At 40.5% G+C, this 27,588-nt stretch overlaps 1 protein-coding gene across 2 annotated transcripts; it reads right to left on the bottom strand.

Annotated features, from left to right (window-relative positions):
- Positions 1 to 24,174, bottom strand: ACAT1 (acetyl-CoA acetyltransferase 1). 2 transcript variants are annotated; one of them, XM_079930359.1, is made up of 12 exons: positions 23,855 to 23,931; positions 13,351 to 13,398; positions 12,165 to 12,282; positions 11,795 to 11,890; positions 11,487 to 11,587; positions 8,441 to 8,584; positions 7,540 to 7,690; positions 6,526 to 6,621; positions 4,680 to 4,793; positions 3,752 to 3,816; positions 1,898 to 2,055; positions 1 to 1,365 (listed from the first exon to the last, which is right to left on the bottom strand). In XM_079930359.1, exons 4-12 carry the CDS (start codon positions 11,856 to 11,858, stop codon positions 1,245 to 1,247), a joined length of 1,014 nt encoding a protein of 337 aa, XP_079786485.1. In that variant the 5' UTR covers positions 11,859 to 11,890; positions 12,165 to 12,282; positions 13,351 to 13,398; positions 23,855 to 23,931; the 3' UTR covers positions 1 to 1,244. The 2 variants fall into 2 exon arrangements, with proteins under 2 accessions (XP_079786485.1, XP_079786484.1); XM_079930358.1 differs by having other exon boundaries at positions 2 to 1,365; positions 23,925 to 24,174.
- Positions 24,175 to 27,588: the final 3,414 nt, after the last annotated feature.

The raw sequence follows: 27,588 nt of genomic DNA, 5'->3' as shown, positions 1-27,588 counted from the left end.
GAAGCCAAACATACTGAGTTAAGAACTTGGGCTCTGGAGTAAGACTGCCTGGAACTGAATCCATCTCAGCTACTCACGAGGTATTTGACCTTGAGAATTTATTTTACCACTCCACGCCTCAATTTCCTTATTTTTATAGGAGGGATAATAATGGTACCTACCCTATCGAGTTTTTGTGAGGATTAAAGGAGTTAATACAAATAAAGACTCTAGGATACTACTTAGCACATAATGAGCTGCAAAAGGGAGCTGTATTTACTATACAGATATTTTGAAAGTAGTCTTTGAATCTTAAGAACAATTTTTTTCCATGTTATCTTTTTTTTTTCCTTCAACGATAAGTATTCACTGAATAATTCACTGAATTATTTGCCATGAGATAGATGTAATACCACTTTTCTGTCCTCTCTACTCCCCAACTATTGTCAACATCAACTTAAACAGGTTTCCCTTCTCAGAACTGCAGCTGAGGTTGGTGTGCATAGCCCCTGCCTACAGTGTGTTTTTTTCTAGATGAGATGCAACTCAAGATACTTGTGCTGCATTTTCTTCTGCTTAAGAACAGGCATTGTGGCATAATGAAAGTGACGATCTCTTCCCTTCAGAAATCCATTCAGTTGAGCAGTTTAGTTTCCACCTTCTTTCCCACTCTTTGTGCTACTGTAGTAATTCAGAGCAAAAACCCTAACCCCCATGCCCAAACAAATTCTGAATGATGAGGTTATGAAAAATTGCACCCACTTCAGACCTGAGCACACGGGTTCCTCCTGTTTCTAGCAACACTACAGTCTTTGGCTTCTTGACTAATGATATGAGGCATTCCTAGTTTGCACAGAATAACTGCTCTTACTTTGAAGGGTCTATTAAATCTAAATTAGTGATAGATAACATTCACTTAATCTTTAACAGTCCTCAAAAATGTAAATTAAGATTTATTCTCTAAAATGGAAGCTTCTAGCTACTTATAAGTCACTAATATTGCACAGTGGTATTTTAAACAGTACAGCCTTATAACAAAAATGTGCTCAAGATTAGAAACAATGTAAATTAGAAGAAAAAATTACTGTGTAATCTCAAAAGGTTTGGGGATTTGATTTTTTATCTTATTTTTTTAAAAAGAGTTGAAAATAATAAAAAGTGAAACAGATTATTTTCATACAAGCTGACCCAGGGTAATCAGTCACCCTGATTACAGCAGGCCTTTCTGGCTACATAGGGTTGTTGCCTTAGACAACAGAAGTTGTCTACAGCTTTTGGATCAGCATGGCAGAAGCACCTCCTCCTCCGTTGCAAATACTGGCAAGACCATATTCTCCTTGCTTCAAGGCATGAGCCAAATGGACGACAATCCTGGCTCCAGACATCCTAGGATTAAGAAAGCATTTTGGTACTTTAATGGTTTATAGACTGTATGAATAACCAAATTAGCCATTACTTATAGCTGAATTTAACTACTTTATTTTAACTTGGGAGACTTGTTTCAAGAAGGGTTACAGCTTTTTTTTTTTTGGCTGCACTGAGCAGCACGCAGGACCTTAGTTTCCCAACCAGGGATCGAACCCATGCCCCCTGCAGTGGAAGCGTGGAGTCCTAAGCACTGGACCACCAGGGAAGCCCCAAGAATGGTTACAGCTTTTTGAAAAGCCCAAGCATAGATTTTACTCTTAAATTATCTTCTTCAACATAAAACAATATTAGTTTTCAAGGAACAGATGTGATAGATCTGTGTTCAATGGGGATCCTATCAGAAATGGTATTTGCCCTATGAAGGATGTGTGGGAAGAAAAACTGTTAAACCAAGAGTAACAAGAATTATCATGAAGCAGTTTAAGTTTTGATAGGAATATACAAAGGCAGCCATTAACCTAGGTATATTTTTCTTTATAATTTTACCTACCCAATTGGATGTCCAAGAGAAACAGCTCCTCCATTGATATTCACTTTTTGGGGATCAATCTCTAGCATTTTAATGTTTGCTAGTACGACCACACTAAAGGCTTCGTTTATTTCCCACATTGTAATATCTTCTTTTTTCAATCCTGTATCTTTAAGAACCTAAATTTTTTAAAAATATAGATTATGTTCAGATAATTAAGTCAAAACTTATTTTCATTATCTTCTTGAAATTCTGCAATTTTCGCTTATATTTCCCTTTGATGTAATACATAAATATGGAGTTTCTTAGTTTCCAGGAGGAAGGGCCCTTTTATTTTCTGATTTTAATTTCTCATCTTTTGTTTTTGTTTTTTTTTGCGGGGGGGGGGGGGTGCTGCACAGCATGCAGGATCTTAGTTCCCTGACCAAGGATCGAACCCATGCCCCCTGCAGTGGAAGTGTGGAATCCTAACCACTGGACTGCCAGGGAATGCCCTAATTTCTCATCTTATTGCATTGTAATCAAAGACTTGTTTGCATTATCGTATTTCTATTATTTTGGAGAGAGAAAACTTCATTTTCTTGATCATTCCATGGATAACTGAATACTCTTTATTTAGGGGTACACAGTTGATACATATTCTTAAGATCTACTTTACTGATTATATGTTGCTTAGTTCTAGATTTTTTATCTGTCAAATGAAAGAGGTATACTACTCTCTACTAATTTTTCATTGCATCCCCTAGAGTTTCTGCTTTATAAAAGTTGCTGTGGGGTTATCTGGGGCACAGTTATTCAGAGCTATCGTATTTTCACTGTAAATGATTTATTTAAAGTCTTATTATATGATCTCTTGTTTTGATAGTTCCTCAGCTATTGCAGGAGGGTGTTTATCTTTAGAAATTTTTTTGTTCTGAGCAACAATAATATTAACGTGAAACTTCTGTTGCTCCTTGCTCTCTTCCTCCAGCAGGCTCAGGTAGCTTTCTAAGCTGTACAGCTCAAACAGCTTCCTCTAGTTCCAACACCATGAGACAAAACATGGTACCTACCTAAGTGTAGCCACTTTTCTAGCTCTCAGAATCTAGCTGAGAAGTGTTTATCACCCTTCCTTTCCAATGTGATGCACATTCACTTTCAGAAGCTGTATAACTGTGTTGCTTTCTGAGATCTGCCACCTCTGGACAGATCAGCACTCCCTGTTGTTTCTGATCCTTCTCTATCCTTATTCCCCACTGGTTTTTTTTTTTTTTTTCCCTAATCTGGGTGCCACCCTCAGACATTTTCTTTCAGGGTGAGGCCCTCTACTTCTGAAAGGGAACATTTGCTGGAGTCTTCTGAGATCCCTTAACCCCTAAACCAACACAACACTGTCTCCTTTCCTGGGACCCCTTAGTAACTTCCCACAAAGACTCAGACTGACAATTGGAGCAGATAGGTCCTCTCCATCTCCAGTTTTACTCTGAGACCAGCTCCCATGAGGTTCCCTTTCAGGATGAAGACTGCTCCTTCTAGTAATGAATATTTGCTTTGAATTCTAGAACCCTGGACCCTCAGCATTCCCTTCTTTTCTCTGCTGCACCAACCTCCCACTTTGCGGTTGCCATTCCAGGTATGTGAGTTCCACACAAGGAATTCAATCATGTAGTTTTTATCTGCTCCACTGAAAATATAGTTTGTGGGCTGCCCCTTTACTTTTGTTGTTGTTATCCTTGTTGCTCTTTAATTGTTTTCAGGAGAAGTGAGAAGATTTGAAACTAAGCTACCTCTATGCTTTGGTGGATGAGTAACATGTAAAATCTAAAACATGCAACCTTGGTATAAGCAAAAACAGAAATTGGCACAATGAGTTATGGTCTGTTATTTTGTTCTCACCTTAGGTACAGCATATGCAGGTGCAACTGGAAAATCAATAGGTTCTACAGCAGCATCAGCAAATGCTTCATTAAAAAAAAATACGTCGTTAAAATCTTTTTATAAGCACCCAAAGCTATATCTAACAACTCATATAATATGCAAAAATGCAAGTTTCCTAAACATTATAGTGTATTTAAATGTATTTGTGCCTTTTCTAAGATTCTACACTTTACAAGATTATACCAGTCATCTAAGCCATTGACTTTCACAGATAGGGAGTTAGGGGAAACTGCCTCCAGGGACACTGACATTATCTAGAGATATTTTTGGTTGTTGCACAGGTGGAATGCCACTTATTGTAGTATCTAATGGGTAGAAGCCAAGCTGCTAAACATCTTAGAATGCATAGAATAGCTCCTACAACACAATTATTTGTTGTGAAATGTCAATGGTGCTGAGGTTAAGAAACCATGATCTAAACAAAATGGTATCTGTTTAACTCCTTATGAAGAAGGCAAGGCAGATTTTACAGCTAAAAAGTCTTAAGGAGACTGAGGACATGCCAAGACCACACAGTTAATAATTAATGCCAGTACAATTAAATTTTTTGTATCTCTATACTCCTAAGCCCATATTCTTTTTACTCTACCTGGCTACCTTTCCCCACAGTGCCAGGGGAAAACATGTACCCTGTAGTCTCCCACACATCATCCAGGATAGGGAAAGATTTTTAAAAGCTTTCTCTTATACAAATCAAATACTAACGAAAATATTGAAGGAGGTTCTATCTCAATTAAAACATGTACTAGTTAAATTCTGTCACAAAGTACAACCTACAGACAGAAATAGCCAACTTCAATATTACGTATAATATTACTGGCAAAGAACCTCAATTTCAGGAAGAATATAGCGGTTTAGGAATAAACAAGTTCAGAACATTTTCTACCTGCTATTCTTGCCAGTGGTTTAACACTGAGCCTCTTGGCTGCATCTGCAGTCATCAGAACCATAGCAGCTGCTCCATCATTCAGTGTGCTGGCATTGGCAGCTGTTACTGTACCTGAAAGTATCAATGAGCATGACATCAGAACATCCTTTCACATTGAATTCGTTTGGATCAATTTAACAAATTTCTGCAGAATACTGCCTGGGTTGCTAGATGCATGAAGATATGGATGGAGATAATTCCTGCCCTCAGGAAAATACACATAATTAAATGTGTATGTATATAACACAATTAATGTCAGTATGCCTTTTTACGTTAGATTTTTTTAAATATATATTTATTTATTTATTTGGCTTCACCGGGTCTTAGTTGCTGCCCTGTGTGGGATCTTCGTTGTGGCATGTGGGATCTAGTTCCCAGACCAGGGATCGAACCTGGGCCCCCTGCATTGGGAGCGTGGAGTCTTAACACTGGACCACCAGGGAAGTCCTCTTATGTTAGTTTTTTGTAACAGTTTATTCAAAGCTACCTCAAAAGGCATGTGTGATGGCACTGGGTAAATGCTGGCTCATAATTCCTCAAAGATAAGGACCACTTCATATTTTTCCTAACAAACACTAAGTCTTTGCTTATTCACAGTAGAGCGGGCACTCATTATATATTTTTCAAATCAGTGTCAAAATCAGGTATTTCTTCTTCTCTACAATCACTTGAAGTTAAATGAATAATAAAAGTCACTAAACTGTACATTTTAAACAGGAGAATTTTATGGTATGCAAATTATATGTCAATTAAGCTGTTTTCTTTTAAATACCAATGAAGACCCTAAAATAGACTGCTGCTAAAATTATAAAAATATACTTTTGCAATATAATTTTTTTTTTCTTTTTTTGGCCAAGCTGTGAGGCTTGTGGGATCTTAGTTCCCCGACTAGGGATCAAACCCGTGCCCCTGCTGCGGAAGCACAGAGTCCTAACCACTGGACCATCGGTGAATTCCCTGCAATATAAATTTTTATATGATGCTTTAATAAAAAAGATTAATCCACTCCTATAGTTAGTATTGAGAAATTCAATCAAAAAAGGGAAAAAAGTTATTTCAGATTATTATCGCAGCTGTATACAGCCAATTTTAAAAGCAGAACTGACCTTTTCTCCTAAAAGGATTTAGTAACCTGGGATCCCACTTACACTAACAAACATTCAACATTTATTTGTTGAGAACCAGGCACTAGAGATACAAAAATGAAAAACATCTATCAGCTTAGTCCTCCAGAGGCTTACAGATATTTAACATAATATGTAAACTTGACTTTCATATCATGAAAAACTTTCAAGATGAAGTGCATATGAAAAACTGTTCTACATCATTCTACAACCTGTTCCAGAGGCTTTATATATTGAAAGTATTAACTGTTTATATAAAATAAATAACTAATAAAAAACATACTGTATAGTACAGGGAACTCTACCTCAGTACTCTGTAATGACCTATATGGGAATAGAATCTAAAAACCAGTGGATATATGTATATGCATAACTGATTCACTTTGCTGTACTGCAGAAACTAACAACATTGTAAATCAACTACACTCCAATAAAAATTAATAATAAAAAACAAGTTCAAACACACACAGACACGCAAAGAAAATATTAACTGTTAAGCAATTTTAAATATACTTTGGATAAATATCATACGTTTTGTTACCTTCACTTGAGCCTGATACATTGAAAATGTTAAATACCATCTAGTTGTTTTCTAGAATTTTTTTAAATCCTCAGGCAGTTCTAAGACGAGATATGGTACACTGACTCTTTTTTCTTATGCTTCATTTCTTAATACTAACCATTTTCTTTTTGGAAAACCGTCTTCAGCTTTGGAACTCTACTAAAATCAACACGTTTATATTCTTCATCTTCTTTCACCACTACATCTGGTTTACCTAAAACAAAAATCTTTTAAATTAAATAATCTTAGCAGTGAAGATAATAATTAGTTGCTCAGTAAGAAATGGTACACAAGGTGCCTGGTAGTCTGTGCTTCCCTGTATGCCCACATACCTTAAACCATCCCAAGTAAATTCCACTCAAGAATCTACCATCAATAATTTCTGTTAGTGTCTTAAAGAAGAGTTTATTAAGTAGCCTGATGCAATTTAAATCTTCTATTTAGCCACATCCCATTCTCTTCTCTCAGCCTCCTTCTATGATCACAGACCTCATTCTTCTAACCCCAGGGGTAGATGTCCAACCTAGGCTGGATAAGTTTTGGTACTCCATCATTCTCATCACAGTGATTATTTCTAGAATCGAAATGTAACCTAAACCAAGTTAATTGAGTCTTTACTGTGGATTTATTTTGCTGCAATTGGTGAGGAGGTCTCTTTCCTTTGTGACTGAGAGCCCTACAGATGTGACCCTGGAGATGGAGGCAGCACCACAGAAAAGCTGAGACAATAAAGAACAAAAGCAGCACGGAAAAGCCAAGACAGCATGTCCTAATGGTACTGACTACCCACTTCCAATTCCTGAAGTTCCCAGAGCTGACTGGTTGCTGCCATACATCTTTCAGTTCTGGGACGAATCCCCAAGTGGCCTTCTAATAAATCCCCCCCTTTTCACTTAACTTAGTGTGTTGTCTGTTGCTTATATTAGGAACAATTATATTAGAAATTAAATTAAATTATATTAGAAATTAAATTTACCTCTGAATTAGCAACATTTCCCTTTAATAACCATAAGCAGCAGTGTCAGCGTCCTCAGTTGAAATTAACAAAGATAAAAATGTACTAAAACTCAAACATAAAATATTTAGCAACACACAAAGTCTACTAAAAATTAAAATCTATTTATTCTTCAACCTTTTACTGTAATTGTGACAGGAACAACTTCATTTCCAAATTTTCCAGCTTCCCATGCTGCTTTACTTCTGGTATAGGAGTTAATAGCATAAGTATCCTGTTCATCTCGTGCAATATTCAGCTTCTTTGCAGTATTTTCAGCACAGTTGCCCTGATAGAAGTTGGAAGTTTTAAAAAACTAATTAACTTTGCATAACATAAAATAGTGGTTAGTAGTTAAATTTAGTTTCTTAAAATATACTTCTTTCTGTACTAGGTAATTTTTTTACTCATGTCTCATCCTCAAATACTTGAATTAGCCCAGAAGTTGCTATTTTGAAGACAAATAATTAAACACCTATGGAATCCATTATTAAATGTCAGAAAATGTCCTATTTCAGTGTGGGGCAATTTATTCAACAGTTGAGCCAAGTTGATGCAATGAGCTTAGAAAAACATTTTCCTAAAATGAATGACTCAATCAACATTTATATCCTTCAGTTCAGTTTCTGAGATATATCTATTGGACTTTCCTGGTGGTGCAGTGGTTACGAATCTACCTGCCAATGCAGGGGACATGGGTTTGATCCCTGGTCCAGGAAGATCCCACATGCTGTGGAGCAACTAAGCCCGTGCACCACAACTACTGAGCCTGTGCCCTAGAGCCCGCGAGCCACAACTACTGAAGCCCGTGGACCTAGAGCCTGTGCTCCACAACAAGAGAAGCCACCGCAATGAGAAGCACGCACACTGCAATGAAGAGTAGCCCCCGCTCACCACAACTAGAGAAAGCCAACATGCAGCAACAAAGACCCAATGCAGCCAAAAATAAATAAATAAAAATTAAAGTATATATATATATTTTTTAAATCAAGCAGTATTTTATATACATGGCATTTCTCCATTAAAAAGCAATAATTACCATATGAATTTTATTGTAGACATCAGTTAGCCCATCTTTTACAATCAAATCTTCAAGCTTTATGCCACCATATGGTGTTGCTCCTCTGTTCATTACATAGGGAACATTGGACATGCTCTCCATCCCACCTGCCACCATCACATCCTGCTCAGCAACACACAAAAACCCAATGTCAATTCAAGTAGTACTGTTGACTTCTGAACAACACCAGGATTAGGAACGTCAACGCTCCACACACTTGAAAATCTGTGTATAACTTCACGGTCGGCCCTCCCTATCCATGGTTCTACATCCACAGATTCAACTGTAGTACATGTTTATTGAAAAAAATTTGCACATTAAGTGGACCCAGGCAGTTCAAATCCATGTTTAAGGGTCAACTGTAGTTGCAAACCCATTATACCCTTTACACAGCTACAACGAACAAGTATTCTACATGGACTTTATTAAACATTTGCTATACAGTCACTATAGGAAGTACCCTCTTGACACTGGTAAAAGGAAATGGTCTGAAACGTGTAATGATAATTAAGATCAGAATCAGACATTAATAAGAATGCCAGGAATCTTTAATGTAGAACCATCTTCTGAAATTCTTCTAACCCTTCATTTCACTGACACTGCCAAAAACGTAATCTCAGTTCTCGGAAATAATCCGACTTCCTTGATTGTGATCCTCCCAATCAGCTCTTCCCAGACAGCTATAGTAATTTTCTACTTGATCATCTGATATGCAGCCTGTCCTTCCACCCAAGTGTCATCTACACTCATCTGAGTCATTCTGGCTAGACTGTAAGTCTGGTCATTCCACTCCTTACAGGACTCACCAGCATAGCACATAAGGCCCTTTACAATCTGACTTCTCATTCCCTTTCCAGTCTCATGCCTGGACCTACACCTGAGGTCATACAGAACTGTTTAAATATCTTCAGAGATTTCCCTGGTGGTCCAGTGGTTAAGACCCTGCACTTCCACTGCAGGGGGCACAGGTTCAATCCCTGGTCGGGGTACTAAGATCCCACATGCCGCAGAGTGGCTGGGCCCGTGAGCCATGGCCGCTAAGCCTGCGCATCCGGAGCCTGTGCTCCGCAATGGGAGAGGCCACAACAGTGAGAGGCCCGCGTACCACAAAAAAAAAAAAAAAAAAGAATAAAGACAAACAGAAGTTCTGTACCAAAGAAACCTAAATATTTTGCCTGTTTTCAAATATGGAGAGTCTCAAATAGTTCTCATATAAGTTTTATTCTGCTAACCTGAAATACTGAGTATTTTCTGGGGATGATGGCAATAATAAGTGACAGAAATTAAGTTATCAATTATTCTACAGAATATAATATAAGTGACCATTCAAAATAAGGCAATTCCTAGTATTCCTCTAAGTCAGGTAATTTTATACATGCACAAATGAATCAAAGAACACTAACTGAAAGCATTTGCTAGAGAACCACAAAAAAATCAACTGAGACAAAATTTTCCTTGTCATTCAAACCATTCTGAAACATCTAAACAATTTCATGACCGTTTGACAAGGGCTTGGTAATACCTGATGTCAGTGTTACCTTGTGCATAGGCAAACAAGCTCTCATAAGCTATGGAAAATATGTAACTGGTTTAACGTTCATGGAAAGCATTTGAAAATATCAAAATTTTTAATCTCTGACTCCGAAATTCTCCTCTTAGGAATTTTTCCAAAAGACAGACTTGCACATGATGAGATTTTTTAATGTTTTGTTCACCAATCTCCAGTGAATGTCCACATAGTAGATCCTCAGCTAATGATGAGCAAAACCAGGATTTGAAATTAGTCTGGCTCCAGACTTTTTGTTCTTAACCACTACACATACTGCTTAGTACAGTGAATTAACAAGAACTGATTTAAGTATTTATAATTACACAAAGATATATATAGGGGTACTCTCTGCAGCATTATTTAAAATAGTGAAGAACTGGAGACAACCTAGATGTCCATTCAATAAGGACCCATAAGTATATTATAGTTGTTCAGGTCAATAGAGTACTATCTTATGTGCTGATACAGAATGACCTCCAAGACATTACATGGGGCACTGAGTTTAAGAAACTTCCCCAAAGTTTCTCTGCTTTTCGGTGGCAGAATACACAAAAAAGTGATGAATAAGTCAGAGATTCAAAGTGGGGCAAGAAGAAAGAAGATTTTTCATTTTATACTTTTCTATACCATCTCAGTTTTTAGCATGTGTATCAGGTATCACTCTTTTTTTTCTCTTTGGCTTGCCTTACAACTGGAAACAAAGCAAGGGAGGAGTAACAGCAAGGGTATGCATAATTATGATTCTTGTACATGTAAGAAATAATCTGCAAACACCTCACAACTGATTTTTACCTTGGTGTGTTATACCCTGATAGGCTGGAATGCACTAGACAGGGATAGGGACACCTGTTTTCTAATTTTACCCCTGTAACTGTGTTTGTAGTCCTCTCAACCTCTTTCCTCAACTGAAAAAAAGGCTTGGATCTGATAAACTCTTAGGTCTACGAGTCCAGGTCTAGCCTCCTAACATCCAGCATATGTTTGCTGAGCAGCCTATCTCTTGCTCTGGTAAAGACAAGATCAAAATCATCAAGGCCAATAGAAAGCCTGCACAATTTTACAGCTGAACCTGAACATAAGGAGCTATAAATTAGTCATCAATTTTGGGCTCAATCAACGATTTGATTCCCAGGGTCAGCACCTTATTCTCATTTATGATAAAAACCCTTCTCATTCTAGCACAGACAAAATTTACGGTGTCTTAAATCAACCAGAATCCTAAGTAAAGGGGCACCCAAAGACAAAAACGTCCTGGCTGAAAACTACTTTTTAATACCAGACACTTGAGCTATCATTTTGACCTCTACTTCAAATGGAATTGGCAAATCCAGACACTCCTGAGTGTCTGAAACAACAGAGCAACTGCACTTATGAGAAAGAATCTCACTTCTAGAGTATGAATATGCTTAGATTTTTAGTGTTTTTTAGCACTGCATATTATTTTAGTTATAAAATGGAAAAGAAGGTACTTCTTACCTGATGTCCACACATAAGATTCTGAGAGGCCATCATGATGGCTTTCATTCCTGAGGCACAAACTTTGTTTACAGTGGTACATGGAGTAGAAATAGGTAAGCCTAAAACCAATATAAATCATACTTTTGAAGAACAAAGATATTCTTCAAATAAACTGTAATAAAATAGAGCATGTTAAACTATAATCTGCAACATTTCTTCTGCCGATATAAGTCTATTATGCATTTAACATTTTATTTAAGCTGAAATGACCTCCATTTTGCCATGTCAAACATTTAAGTATAAAAGCAAAAATGTAGTCCTAATACCTGCACCCAGTACTGCTTGCCTTGTAGGGGCTTGTCCTTCACCTCCTTGTAGAACATTACCCATGTATGCTTCTTTCACTTCTTCTTTTGGAATCCCTTTTTTAAAAAAATCAAAAAGACATTTCCATATTTTATTCAATTTAGTAATTACCTAGTAAAGTATGTGACATTATATAGCAGGAATGGTTTCTTTTTCTTGTCAGTTTTGAGCTTCATTCATAACACTCTAGTACAAGGATTTCTTTTCAAGGGAATTCAGAAGTGTAGACATTAATTCGTTTCTAAGTGTTACGTATATAGTTAAGTGCAAAATAAACATTTGTTCCATTGAATCACTACCCCTCAACACAAAAAGTAAAGCACTACTAACCTGCCTTTTCAATGGCTCCCTGAATTGCAATGGAACCAAGTTTAGTGGCTGGCAGAGAGGAAAGGCTGCCTAGAAAGGATCCAATGGGTGTTCTTGCAGCACTTACTATGACCACTTCCTGGCAAGACAGAAGATGGTAAAAATTATTATATTTAAATATTTTACCCACATCATCTTTCATAAATAAACAATTCATAGATATATTAGCCAAAAAACAGACTTTTTATGAATGACTAATTACCCATCAAAGATGAAAATAATATTAGAACAGCCCTAAAATCAGTTCAATTCTGGTACTTTATGATTTAAGACCTAATAGAAAACCTAAGAAAAACCAGTTCTAAAATAGGCATAGAACAGAAGCTTAAGGTTCAATTCTATTCCTTAGTCAAAATTTAAGAAATGATCAGTTTACCCTTGTTAACTGCATAAAAAGCCCTAATTAAAGGGCTTCCTTACTGAAGGCAAACTCTGGTCTAGGGTCAAGACCTGTATGTTAGTGGGGGCATACCACTTAACTAGGACACAGCCAGAGCCATACTTCTTAAACTATTAATAAGACAATATAAAATTTAAGAAAAAGATAAAAGCTCTCTTAAATATTGCAAAACACTATTTTAACAATTCTCTCCTTACGCTTGCCTTCTACATGCTCTTAGATAAATACATACATACATACATGCATAAATTCTCATAGATAATAAGAGAACCATACCCTAGATTCTGGTCGAAGGCTATTACTAAGTCTTTTTAGAAACCGTTATGAAACAAAAGGAGGACCCCTCAGGAAGCACTAGGTGACCAGGTGATGGTCCTTCCTGTCTAATCCCCAATCTCCTTCAGCCCCTTTCTTCTAGTATCTTCCATGTGGCCTCTGCAATGTACCAACCAACACAATATAATGGGGGTTCCCAAAAGTAAAGGAAGAACACTGCCTAGTTTTAGAGAAGGTTGTTTACCATAGACAATGACTGGGGAAGAAGCAGAAATTATGCAGGGCGCTAGACTGAAATTTTTTAGGGTAATTTGGGAGTCTGACTTAATATTTCAATAATTAGCTATTCCTAACCACTGAATCATCCCAAGCTGACCCTCATCTATACATGCTTTAGAATATGCATTTTTAATAGACTACATTTCCTTTAAATTCTTGAAATTTTAAAGCACAATTTAAATTTATACTTACATTCAAAGTGGGTTTTGATACATAACTTCGTTCCACGTATCTTATTTCCTGTAATATAAATATTTGTTATGATGTAAAAAATATTAACCTACATCACTTTATACTTCTCAGTAATGGGATTATGGTTATTTCTTTTTGCTGCATTATACTTTAATTTCCAAATTTTCCTGTTCACATATATCACTGTTACAATTTTTAAAATTACTTTTGTAATATTCTCGTCTGATTAACTGTTCATTGGAAATGTATGTTTTAACTTCTGATGAATTTATCATCTTAAAATTTCTAAGCCTTTTTAAGTATAAACTTTATAAAATGTAATTTTAAGTTAAATCTAAGTTCTAAATTAAGTAAGCCCAAATTGGGCTGCTGCTTATATAACCTACTTACACTGAAGGATTCTAGCATATTATCTGTGACCCAACTCTGAATTTAAATTTCCTACTTGTAGTAAACATGCCAGTCATTGCCTCTCCAGCTACACCCCTTTCTCCAAAGGGTCTGGAAGGGACAGTCCTAAGTACAAGGTGATTCCCATCGTCCTCCCACTGGCCAGAGCTGACAGGACCAAAAATGGAATGGACTTTGAACCAAGCTAGCACTCTCAGAGACCCAATCAACTGAATGATGATGGGCACTTGAAGTGAAAGGCCCAAGGGGCTGGAGTTAGTCAGCAACACCATGTAAAAGCAGAGGTTACAGCAAAGAGAAAAGCCACAAGTAAGCAGAGAAGCAAAGGAATGGAACATATACACTCAGAAAAGGAAGAAAAGACCATGCCACACTACAAGAGACAAAAGAAGATAACATAGTTAGTGATTTTCTAGTTAGGGTTCCAGCAAGGCCAGCTTTACTTTATTTCCTAACCTTGGATGTCCAAAGAGCTTGCCTATTGTATATCTTCAAAAAAGTCCCTTTCTACTTAGCTAGTATGAAATGGGATATTGTTCCTTGCAATCAAAGGGCCTTTTCTAAACCACTTTAAAGTCTCTGGTTCTGTTTAGTTGAAGGTTCCCTGGTTTCTCCACTTTGCCCTGGATCCCATTCCAGTTGCCTTTTCAAAGATGCCACATCTTCCGTTATCCCTTCCCTCTCCCCAGTATCATTCATCCCCTTTACTCCTGGATTATTCTGTAAGCATAGTAATAGGCTTCCTCCCACCTGAAAGAATTAAAAACAAACCTCTTAACCCAGACTCCCATTGAGCTTTCACCTCATTTCTTAGTTCCTCTGTACATGAGAAGTTCTCCAACAAGTTACCTACAATTTGCTTCCTTGTCCTCACCTCCTATTTACTGTTCAACCCCACCCAATCTGGCTTTTATCTATCCTTTTGTTGGCTCTGACCAAGATCAACAATGTCTGGATAGCAAAATCCAATAAAGACTTCACTATACTCATCTCATCCATTCAGCAACCTGGGACTCACTTTTCTCCCTGGGGAAACATGCACAGTGGTTAAGAGCCTAGGCTTACTAGCTGAGTATTCTTGAGCATTAAGTTTTCTAAAATACTCCCCACATGTTGTTGTGAGAATCAAATGAGGTAATATGTGTAAACCACTACACAAACCCTCCAATTTCTTGGCTTCCATTTTAACACAATCTTATAGTCTCCCTCCTATCTCTCTAGTTATTTTTCTCAGTCTTCTTTGCTGTTTCATCCTCCCCTTCCCAACCTCTAAGTGCTGGAATGTCCCAGGGCTTTGTTCCAGGCCCCTTTTAATTTTCCATCTTCACTGTCTCCTTAATCATATCTAGCCCTATAGCTTTAAACAGCAATTATGTCCGGTGATTTCAAAATTTCTATCTCCAGCCTTGACCTCCAGACTCATATATACAAGTGCCAACTTGATAGCCTGAATTTAATGTCCAACTCATGTCTCTCAATTTCCACCCTAGAACACTAGTTGCTTTTTTTTTTTTTTAATGGTGGGAGTGTGGTTTATTAAGCTGTGCCTTAGTACAGGCTCTGAGGTTTGCCCATGGTGCTTTTAATGTACAAAATGTTCTGCCAATTTTTTTCTTTTTTTTTTAAAATAAATTTATTTATTTATTTTTGGCTGCATTGGGTCTTGGTTGCTGCACACGGGTTTTCTCTAGTTGTGTCGAGCGGGGGCTACCCTTCGTTGCAGTATGTGGGCTTCTCCTTGTGGTGGCTTCTCTTGTTGTGGAGTACGGGCTCTAGGCGCATAAGCCTCAGTAGTTGTGGCACGTGGGCTCAGTAGCTGTGGCTCGCGGGCTCTAGAGCGCCGGCTCAGTAGTTGTGGCGCATAGGCTTAGTTGCTCTGTGGCATGTGGGATCTTCCCAGACCAGAGATCAAACCCGTGTCCCCTTCACTGGCAGGTGTATTATTAACCACTAGGCCACCAGGGAAATCCCCTGCCAATTTTCTTGAGCAATGACACCGGGAAGTTGACAGCTAAGTGGATGTTGTACACAGCTCATCATCTGTCATCTGCATGTGGCCAACAGCCACTGCCAGACACAGCACCTTCTTCATCTGGAACTTGATCGTGGACTTCACGTCATCAACTTTGGCCACGATGTTCTCATTGTGGGTCATCATGGAAGGAACTTGCCAGCCTTATTCAGGCATGGGTCCAGGATTCGTGGGATCTTCTTGATCAGAGACTCTGAAGCCAAAACGGCATCATACTTCTTGGCCAGCTTCTTGACCAGTTTCTTATTCTTGTTGAGTTTCCTTAGCACCTTGATGCCCATGTGGGGTATATCCACAGCCTTGGCCTCATCACAATGCTGCTGGTCCCCCAGAACACATATGGAGAACTTGGGGCAGGGAGTGGACTTAAGCCCAGAGCATCCACATTCACCAACAGCTAGTCTGGCTTCCCAAACTAGCCGGCAGGCTCAGCCAAGGCCTCCCCACACCTCCCCTCTTGTTTTTTTTGTTGTTGTTGTTTGTTTGTTTTTTAATTTATTATTTCTTGGCTGCGTTGGGTCTTCATTGCTGTGCGCGGGCTTTCTCTAGTTGCAGCGAGCAGGGGCTACTCTTGCGTTGCGTTGCACGTGCTTCTCATTGCGGTGGCTTCTCTTGTTGTGGAGCACAAGCTCTAGGCACACAGGCTTCAGTAGTTGTGGCACACGGGCTTAGTTGCTCTGCAGCATGTGGGATCTTCCAGGACCAGGGCTCAAACCAGTGTCCCCTGCGTTGGCAGGCGGATTCTTAACCACTGTGCCACCAGGGAAGTCCCTCCCCTCTTGTTTTAAGACCCAGTGTGGGGGTCTGTCCAGCCACACCTGCCTGGAGCAGGGGGTCTGAACTACCCAGGCACTTCAGTGCCACATGTGCCAGGCCATCTCAGCCTCAACCAGAGCCTGAAGGGAGGAGACGGGCACAGGGACACTGAGGGCTGGGTGGGATGAGAATGGTGCCAACCTGGCAGTGCCCAAGAAGCGTTTGTCCTTCTGAGGGTCACAGTTGTTCAGGCTGATCTGAAGCTCCACCATCTCCAAAAACTTCTGGGGCTTGCGCTGGCTCCCATGCAGGACTTCCCGTACCGCCTCATAGAGGGTGTCACGGGAGACTTTACTGCTCATGGTGCCTCACGCCGTGATAACCGGAAAAGTAGAACACTAGTTTCTTTCCAGCATTTCCCTCCTCAAGATATCACATCACAATCTGTCCAGGTGCTAAGCCAAAATCTTAGGACTCACCCTCCATCTGTGCCTAATACCTAGAGATACTCTATCACAGGTACTGTCAATACTGTCTAAAATATACCTAAATTCTTCCACTTCGCTTCATCTGCACTACTGCCACCTAGTCCCAGCCACGATCTCTTGCTACTGTAACAGCCTTTTACTTCATTTCCTGCATCCCCAGCTTCCCTTCTTCAGTCCATCCGGTTTTTAAAACGTAAATCAGGGAGTTCCCTGGTGGTCCGATGGTTAGGATTTGGTGCTTTCACTGCAGTGGCCCAGGTTTAATCCTTGGTGGGGAACTGAGATCCCGGGGGACTGAGATCCCACAAGCTGTGTGGCGTGGCCAAAAAAAACACAAAAAAACAAAAACAACCCCCCCTCCCCACATACACACACAAATGTAAATCAGATCACATCGCTCCCCTGATTAAAATCCTTTGATGGGGCTTCCCTGGTGGCGCAGTGGTTGAGAGTCCACCTGCCGATGCAGGGGACACAGGTTTGTGCCCCGGTCCGAGAAGATCCCACATGCTGTGGAGCAGCTGAGCCCGTGAGCCATGGTCGCTGTGCCTGCGCGTCCGGAGCCTGTGCTCCGCAGCGGGAGAGGCCACAACAGTGAGAGGCCCGCGTACAGCAAAAAAAAAAAAATCCTTTGATGGCTTTCCATTGTTCTTGGAATGATATCCACAGTCTCACCCTTATCCTACAAGTTCCTGGCTCCTGGAACTGGAGCTCCTGATGATCTGGATGGTATGGTATGATCTGGCTCCTAATGTTCTTTCCTTTTTCTTTTGGTCTTCTTTTCTAATGTTCTTTCCAAACTCATGCCACTCTTGCTCTGTGCCAGCCACACCAGCCTCCTCTTTGTTCTGAACCCATTCCCACCTCAAGCTCTTTGCAGTGTGCCTCTGCCAGTAACAGTCTTTCCCCAGCTTGCCTTGGCTGATTCATTTTTGTTCTTCAAGTCTCAGCTCAAATGATACAACCCCAGAGTGCTTCTCCCTGACTATTTAAAGTTGGCTTCTATTTCAACATGATTATTTCCTTCAAAGCACCTCTCACACTGTGTAAATACAGGGTTCACATATTTAATCTCTCTCTCTCCGTATAATTAATGCAAGCTTCTGAGAGCAGTCCTGTCTTTCCCCCTTCCCTTCCTCCTCCTTTCTCGTTCACTGCTACATCCTTGTCACTTGGCATAGTGCCTAGAGCTCATTAAATATCCCAGGAATGACAAAATTATAGTAGGATCAAGACACTGAACATAATGTGTGATAAATATGTGATAAATGAACACAACTAGTTAAGTTTTATTTGCATATCACAATCATCTTTCAAGGACAGCTCAGCTGCCCCAAGAACTCTAGAGACCACCCTTGACAATGCAGGCAGACGTAGACACTCCAGTCTTAGCTTCTGCACACCCTGTGCACACTCTATTTGTCCCAAACACATAATTCTGTAACCCTCACTGGCCTGTCTCCCCACTAGACTGTAAGTTTCAAGAAGAGACTGATTTTATTTTTTATCCCAATGATGGCAAGAAACGCTAAACAAATGAACAAAGTCTGGTGCTTACTAGCAGCTCTGAAAAACATTTGAGGGGCTTCTCTGGTGGCGCAGTGGTTGAGAGTCCGCCTGCCGATGCGGGGGACACGGCTTCGTGCCCCAGTCCGGGAGGATCCCACATGCCGCGGAGCGGCTGGGCCCGTGAGCCATGGCCGCTGAGCCTGTGCGTCCGGAGCCTGTGCTCCACAACGGGAGAGGCCACAACAGTGAGAGGCCCGCGTACCGCAAAAAAACAAGAAACAAAAAACAACAACAACAAAAAAGCATTTCAAGTAGGGTAAATATATTTTGAAGCCAACAAAATGGGATAATGAGCTACAGAGTGAGGGCCTACTTTACATGGGATGTTCCACAGAGGGCTCTCTGGAGATGTCACTGGAGCTGAGAAACTGAATATTAAAGAGTCAGCCTGGGGGGACTTCCCTGGTGGCGCAGTGGTTAAGAATCCGCCTGCCAATGCAGGGGACATGGGTTCAATTCCTGGTCCAAGAAGATTCCACATGCCGCGGAGCTACTAAGCCCATGTGCCACAACTACTGAGCCTGCGCTCTAGAGCCCACGAGCCACAACTAACTGAACACACACGCTGCAACTACTGAAGCCCACGTGCCTAGAGCCCATGCTCCGCAACAAGAGAAACTACAGCAATAAGAAGCCCACACACCGCAATGAAGAGTGGCCCCCGCTTGCTGCAACTAGAGAAAGCCCAGGCGCAGCCACGAAGACCCAACACAACCAAAATAAATAAATTAAAAAAAAGAGTCAGCCTGGGGAAGATCTAGGGAAAACAGCATTTGATGCATTGGGAAGAACTAGGACAAAGGCCTTGAATTAGAAACAAACTTGGCGCATGCTAAGTATAGAAAGTGGAACAGTATAGTGGGAGCCACATACTCAGGAGAACACAGTCTGAGCTGAGACTAAAGAAACAAGCAGGGACCAAAGAGGCCATGAGAAGGACTCTGGATTCTAGTCTGTGCAATGAGAAGCCACTGAAGGCTTTTCTACTATAAAAACACCACTCTGGGTGAAGTATAGAGAGCTGATTGTAGGAGCAGGAGTAGAAAAAGGGAAGGAGACCAGGCAAGAGCTCATGTGGCTAGTGCTAAGGAGGTCACAAGAGGGGTGGATACAAACAGATGTATATGGAATATGTTTTAGATATAGAACCAGCCAATGGGTGGGTATTAGTATTCTTATTTTACAAGTAAGGAAACTAAAGCACAGGCAGGTCAAGTAACCTGCCCAGAGTCACAGAGCCAATATGGGGCAGACCTGGGATTTCAAATCCAAACACTCTCACTCTATTATACATATAGTTTACATATTATACATATATACATATTGTATTATGCATATTATATATTTGTTATACATATTATATATTTTATTTAAAATAGTAATAAAATTTAGGAAGCTGAGGCAACTGCTCTTTCCAAAGTACTGCACTATTTTTGAGTAATTAATGATTTGCTTATGATATTCTTCACTAATCAAGCGTGTCATCAGTGATACTAATTTTTCATTATTTCTGTTCACAGGAGACAAATTCATGAGAACTATCCATATGCCAAAATAACTGTAAAAAATCAGTAAAATGAATTAGAAATTGAGCCATTATCAAGGAAACATTTTGAGAAAACAGATTAATCATTTAAAAAATTTTTCAACTTCTTAGAGGATTTAGCAGTTAGTACTCAAAATACCTTGTGTTTATGCATATTACTGTCTGTATGGGGAAGCAAAGTTCCCTTACATAAAACTGATATCCCAAATCTGTATTTCTTCAGGCCTTTATAAAGTTCTCCAAGTATTAAACAGTTATGCTAATTTCAATCAACGCTTTCCATTTTATGTATATGTTCATTTTATGTATTTCATTTATATAATTCCTTTGTTAAAATCTTATATAAACACTTATATTAAATTTTTACATTGTTGAATGCTCCCTCTGTTATGGGTTGAATTGTGTGCCCCACCCAAAAGAAGTCCTAATCCCCAGGACCTTAGAATGTAACTTTATTTGTAAACGTGGTCCTTACAGAAATAATCAAGTCAAAATAAGTTCATTAGGGTGGGCCTTAATCCAATATGACTGATGTCCTTATAAGAAGGGGAAATTTGAACACAGAGACATTTGCAGGGAAGGGAAGTGAAGACACAGGGAGATTGCCATGTGCAGATAGAGGACTGGAGTGATGCATCTACAAACCAAGGAACTCAGATTGCCAGCAAACCACAAGAAGCTCAGAAGAGGCACTTGATTTCAGACTTTCTAGCCTCCAGAACTGTGCAACATATCTGTTGTTTTAAGCTGCCCGATATGTGGTATTTTCTTACAATGGCCTAAGGAAACTAATACACCCTCCTTCTTGGAAATCTCCCCTCCCTTGGCTTTCAGGTGACACTACATTCCTCTGGTTTTCTTCCACAACACCATCCTCTCTTTTCATTCACCTTCACGGGTTCCCACTTGTTCTGCCTGTCCTGAAATAGTGTCTCCCAAAGGCCCTGTACAAAGCCCTCTTCTCTCCTCTGTCTACACACTTGCTGTAGCTGGGCTCATCAAGGCCTGTGGAACTCCTCTCTCAGCCATTCACAGCCAATCAGTCATTAAGTTCAACAGATTCTATCTCCATGCTATCTCTTGAATCTATCCATTTCTCTCGGTGTTTACTGCCAATCAGATCACTATCACCACTTACTTGCTTACCAAAACATTCTGTTCTTTTTTTCTGTATAAGGCTGAGAACTGAGGTTCAAAACTCCACATGGTGAAAGGGAATGGGAAGGGAATGCAAAAACCATGAGTATCCATCAGGCTTCAACCAGGAAAATAAAAACCATTCTATGTGAAACAGAATTTAATGCAGAGAATTAAATGCACAGGTGAGGGACTTCCCTGGTGGCACAGTGGTTAAGAATCCACCTACCAATGCAGGGGACACAGGCTGGATCCCTGGTCTGGGAAGATCCTACATGCCGCGGAGCAACTAAGCCCGCGACCCACAACTACTGAAGCCCGCACGCCTGGAGCCCGTTCTCCTCAACAAGAGAAGCCACTGCAATGAGAAGCCCACGCACTGCAACGAAGAGTAGCCTCCTCTCTACACAACTAGAGAAAGCCCACACGCAGCAACAAGGACCCAACACAGCCATAAATAAATAAATAAATTTTAAAATAAATAAATGTACAGGTGACAGAAGAGCTGAGAACAGGAGACAGCAGCACAGAGATTAGCAACAGGAAGGCACTAGCATGCTCAGGCTGTTAAGACAAAGGGAAGAAGCAGGGTTACCAAAGCCAAGGGGTCAGGGTCACCTGGCAGAAACAAGAACCAAAGGACTGGCAGACATTGTCAGAAACACAATCTAAGGCAGAGAGAGGAAAAAAATAATTATCCTGACTTCTCCCTTATCTCCCAATCTTCCACCACTTTCTGAACCCAGACAGAAGCCAGATGATGCTGGCACCTGCAAGGGTCGGCCTCACAGCAATACAGAAAGAGAAGAGAAGATGAATCTGGGAACAAATAGGCTCAGGACTGGCACAATGCAGGATTTGTTTTTTTTTTTTAAGTCTGAGTATTAAAGGAAAATTATCTTGGTTCAAAATAGCAAGACAGGACTTTAAAGGAGGGAATGGTCAAAAGTGTCAAATATAGTACAAAGAAAAGTCAAGAAGAAGAAGAAAAATTACAGGAAAAGAAAATCACTGGTATTCTTCTGTTGAGCAGTACAGAAATCTAACTGCAGAGGTTTAAGGAGAAATGGATGTAAACGAAGGTGACGAGGAGGACTACTCTTTTGACCATAAGAAAAAAGCAATTCCAGCTGGAAACCAACAAGCTCTGATAAAGTCCATAAAGGTTTCTTGACCGTAAGGGAGAGCTGTGTGTATCTGAAGGCAAAAGAGAAAAAGCCAGTTTAATGGGTTAGAGATCAAGTTCCATTCCACAAAATGGCACTGAATATTGAAAACCTGTTAAGACAAATGGATTTCCATGGTTCATTAAATGACCACTTAATTCAAGTAACAACCAATACAACTAATTCCTAGAGTTCAATTAAATGAACACCACAAATCATATGCTACATAACCTACAACTTCATTTTTCTCATCAGCAACAATTGTGTTTGATTTTAAGCTCCCAGTTAAACTATAAATTAAGAGGGTTCTCCATTTGGTTTATGTTTTGTTTTGTTTTTTACAAAATTAGAGTACTTATTTCACCTAATTCACCAATAAATGTTGGTTGAAACTCAGGATGACCCAAGTACATTTTTGTGATTTCCAACATACTAACAAATATGCTAAGAACTCATGTTTCCTGGAAACCCACTCCTCCTGACTTTTCTATTACCTCAGTCACCCAGGATTAATTTTAGACTCTTCCTTTTCCCTTGGCTCCCACCCTCACTCTGCATTTGTCAAGTTCTACACTTATTCTTTCACAATCTCTTGCATAGTGCTCCTCCCTTTCAGCTCCTACTGCCAACACACCCGTTCAAGTTACATCACACCTAACAGACAATAGTTTTTTCCCCACTTCAATGCTCCTATACCTCTAATTATGACAAGAGCAAAAATATCAACGGTCCTCACTGACTTTAAGTCAAATCCAAACTCTTACAATATGACTGGATTTCAAACTTTATTGCTCCAACCAAACTGGAAAAGTCAAGCTTCACCAACCACACCCTGAACTTCTCTACCTACTCTTTAGCTTTTGCCAGACCCTAAACATGTGGTGCAAGCTAGCTTGCTTTGATGTACAGAAAACAGTAGATTCTTTCAAGGCTGTCGCTCCTGTGTTCCCTAAACACAACAGCCAGAGGACAAACACGGCTCTGGACGCCCTTAATACGTAAGCATTACTCATCAAGAAAGTGAGTAGCCATTTATTTTCCCTTATAGGTTTGAAGTTGCTCCGAGTCGGTACATCTTTTTATTATCACCCTGTAAGCCCATAATGATTACCTATTGCAGGAAATCAAAATCTCTTGACAATAACGCTCACAAACATGTTTTAAAGAAAAGCTCGAAAACAGCTTTACGGGCCTTCCCTACCCGTCGGGCAAGGTCAGAACCAAGCCCGCGCCTTTCTGCCTGTCAAAATACCTGCCCCACCTGACACACCAGAAAGCAATTATCACGATCCGGGAGAGCCCCCCTGAGAATGGAAACGCCCTGTGCGAGCCGGCAAGTCTGAGCGCGTGGCTTTCGGGGCGTGGGTCCCTCCGGGGGCTTCCTCAGGCCTGCACTTACGGCTCCTTCCGGCCGCGAGGCCGCACGCAGAAGACTTCCGAGGCGAGACCCGAGTCCCAGTCCCTCTCACCTGCATCTGCCTCCGAAGCAGGGGGCTGCGCCCACGGGCGCCACCACGCAGAAGCGCCGCCAGCACAGCCATGGTGGCCGAGCGCCGAGCGGACAGATACCAGCGGAGAGATGTGATCGCAAGCGGCGGGTCCCCGACCCCGCTTCAACCGCCGACCCGGCCGCCTCCTCCAATAGCAGCCTCGGGCCGCGACGGCCGGCGGCCATTGGCCGGCAGCATAGGAGGGGAGGGACGGAGCCTGGCGCTGGGACGCCCGAGCGGCGCGTGGCAGGAAGCGCTGGCTTAGAAGTCTGCTGATAAGGTGCCAGGTCCCCTTTCCACTACTTCTGACCTTCTGAGACCAGTGGTTTATGTGTAACCTGGGCCTTTTCTGTTCACTGGGCCTGCTTCTCTCACTTAATACCCACAAAGCACAAAGGAAATTCATGAAAATATTTTCAAGCAATCCAGTTAGCTTTTCATTTATGAGATAATTTTGCAATTGTTTCTTAGTAGGAGGAAGAAGAGGAATAGGAAACATTAATGCCTAACTTTGAACAATTAATAAAATTATATTAACCTTCACAAAAACTCCATGAATTAGATGCTATTATTATCCACCCTTAACTAATGAGATAACTGAGCTACAAAGAAATTAACTTATTTTTCCATGATGGCCTGGAAAGTGGTACAGCTGGGGTCTGAACTGATAGCATTACATGGCATTGCTTTCCTGTACCTATTTCCAGAGAATGATGTGTTAGGTATGATGTTCTCACGTTTTGGGAACCCACTGCTTAATTTTGGATCTTCAGCTGGAGACAGCAAATTTTTGTGACTTTGTAACATTGTTTTCGTTTATATTTATTTTATTTATTTATTTAATTTTTTTCTATTTCTTTAATTTTGCTTGTTGTTGTTTTGGCTTTTTTTTGCCTAAGTGGCTTGTGGGATTTTGTTCCCCAACAGATATTGAACCCAGGCCCACAGCAGTGAAAGTGCAGAGTCCTAACCATTGGACCACCAGGGAATTCCCTGTACTTACTTTATACAGAAGATAGGAGTGACAACATACAAAGTGAGCACTTTAACCCTACTTACTCCAAGCCAAACCCAGGTTTTTCCTAAAGTAAAATCCCCACCCTTAATTATGTTTTGTAACAAGTGGGAGATTGTATTTTTCAAAGTTGGCCACACCAAAAGTTAGTGTTGGGCTGCACCCCAGCAGGACTTCAAAGCTTGTAATTGCCCAGCCTCAAGATGGAAAGAATCCAGAGTTAGCGACAGAGACATCAATGGTTTATTGGATAGGGGATCTTACTTACACCCAAAGCAAGAGGGTCCTGGAGAGACACACCATTGTTGGCAGCAGATGGCAGGCTGGCAGTGGCAACAGTCTTCCCTACCGGAAGAAGAGGGAATTGTTACGGGGGAATTGATATCAGGTTGCCTCATCAGTTACCAGGGAAACCAGCAGAGGAGACAACCCTCACTGCCCCTTTGATAAACCATCTTTGTGGAGCTGTTCTGATTTAAAGATTACAACACTCACTAGCTGGGGTCAGGGCAAGTAGGTAGGCATTTACTGATCAGGCTCTATGATTAAGAGGGAAGGTCAGTCAGGTGAGTAGGGTATAGGTGAAGCAGGGTCTGGTTGAGGGATGTACAGAGAGCAAGAGAACAGCCATCTTGGGTGGCCTAATCATACAATTAGCCTACCCTACAAGCTCTTCTTTCAATATGACTCATGCTCACTCCTCCAACCAGAGGTGGGGTCGGTGTTCCCTCCCCTTGAATCTGGGGAGGGAATACTGACTGCCCTGACCATGGAGTATCACAGAAGTGAGGTATGTGACCTCCCAGGCTAGGTCTAGCCAGAAATATGGATTAAAAAAGCTCTCTGATGACTTCCAGTCCCAGCCTTCAACCTTCCAGCTGAGACCCCAGACATCATGGAGCGGAGACTAGCCATCCCTTCCTGTGCCCTGTCTGAATTCATGATCCACAGAAACGAGAGAAAATAAATAGCTATTGTTGTTTTAAGCCACTATGTTTTGGGGTCATTTTTACATAGCAATAGATAAATACAGCACCCCTATCTTTACTTTCCCAATCACCCTAGGTTGGTCCCTTAGAGTGGTGTGTAATACCTTCACCTACCAGATCCTCTATAATCAATAAGTCACCAAGTCCTGCCTACTTCCTTTGAATGTCACGCTCAAGCCTTCTCTCTTGCTGACCCTACTGTAGGCCAAGCACAAACTTTTTCGTACCTACGGCTTTAATGGCTATGAAAGGAAATCATTACAATGTGTACCAGTGCTGAAATTGTGTTTGTGTGTGTGTGTGTTTGTGCATGTGTGTGAAATGTACAAGATATATCACATCTTTATCTGAAAAAGTTGAATTTTAAAGAAATAACTGAGAAAATTAAACAGCTAGTCTGGCCTAATAAACAGAGGCCAAGGCTAATAATTACACTAGGTGAACAAACAGCAAAAGATGACTGGTTATAATAATAGCTCCTTACATAGTTCTTAGTATGGGGCATTTCTTTCACTGTTTAATTCTTTAATCCTCACAAAAACCCAATGAATTAGGGAGCTTTGTTACTCATTTTATAGGTGAGGAAACTTAGATTCCATAAATTGTCCAAGGTCACAGAGCAAGTAATTAGTGACAGAGCTACAATTTGAACCCAGGCTGTCTGGTTGCCAGAACTAGGCTCTTAACCTCTACACTAGTTTTGCCTTACGAGAGACTTGCCTTAGAAGCACAGGGGTCAGCTTTGGACAATTCTGCTGTCAAAAGCACTATCAGGAAATATTGCCACTATGTTGGACAGGATGACTTCTAGAGAAGTTCAAAGAGACTTAGGGGCAGTTGGGAGAGAAGGAGAGCAAATTTACTCCTGAGCTACAGCAGATAGCTTCCCTTCAAACTAAAATTCAGAAAAATAAGGCAGCCAAAATGTAGTTAATAATTTCATTTAAGAATCTAGGAATTTGGAAAGTCAAATTTTTTTTTAAAGAAAATAGGGAAATTCACTGCAACAAGAATAATTGTAGCACTTGAGTGGCTTACACTTAGACTCCTAAATAAATAAAATCTAATTCTGATCTTTATTTACGTTTATCAAAAAAATTTAATTAGGAATCCATTCAAAGCATAGAATTGGGAGTTAGGGCAAAGAGGTAATTGTTGACGGTATTAAATAGATGAAATTACCCAAAGAGTCTACAGAGAAAGAAACTTGGGGAACACCTGCATTTAGGTGGAGGAAGAGGACTCACCAAAGTAGATGGAGCAAGAATTATAAAAAGAAAGGTAGCAGAGAATCAGATTATGCTGTGAGCTATGTCACGCTGCACCCTCCACCTCCACTTCTTTATACATCTGTGATAATCCCCATTCACACCCCGGATGTGAAGCCACAACCACCCTGAGGGGAAGCAGAACCAAAGCAAACAGACAACAGGACACTAAACTTTTTATTCCAGAATTCTAAAGTCACAGTTCAGGTAGAAGACAACAAGTATTTGAAATCCATTTTTCCTACCCCTATCCAATACTAGTTAAGTAGAACTCAGGGGAGAAAGGCTAGAGCTGGAGAGGAAGCCAGAGGATCAGCCTCTGAGGAGTGTCCCTGATCTCTGTCTCCTCCTGCAGCCCAGCCACAGGGGAA

This window comes from Stenella coeruleoalba, assembly GCF_951394435.1.
Source record: "Stenella coeruleoalba genome assembly, chromosome: 8".
NCBI lineage: Eukaryota > Metazoa > Chordata > Mammalia > Artiodactyla > Delphinidae > Stenella > Stenella coeruleoalba.
Note: the sequence above shows the minus strand (reverse complement) of the source record. Positions and strands in the feature narration are given on the sequence as shown.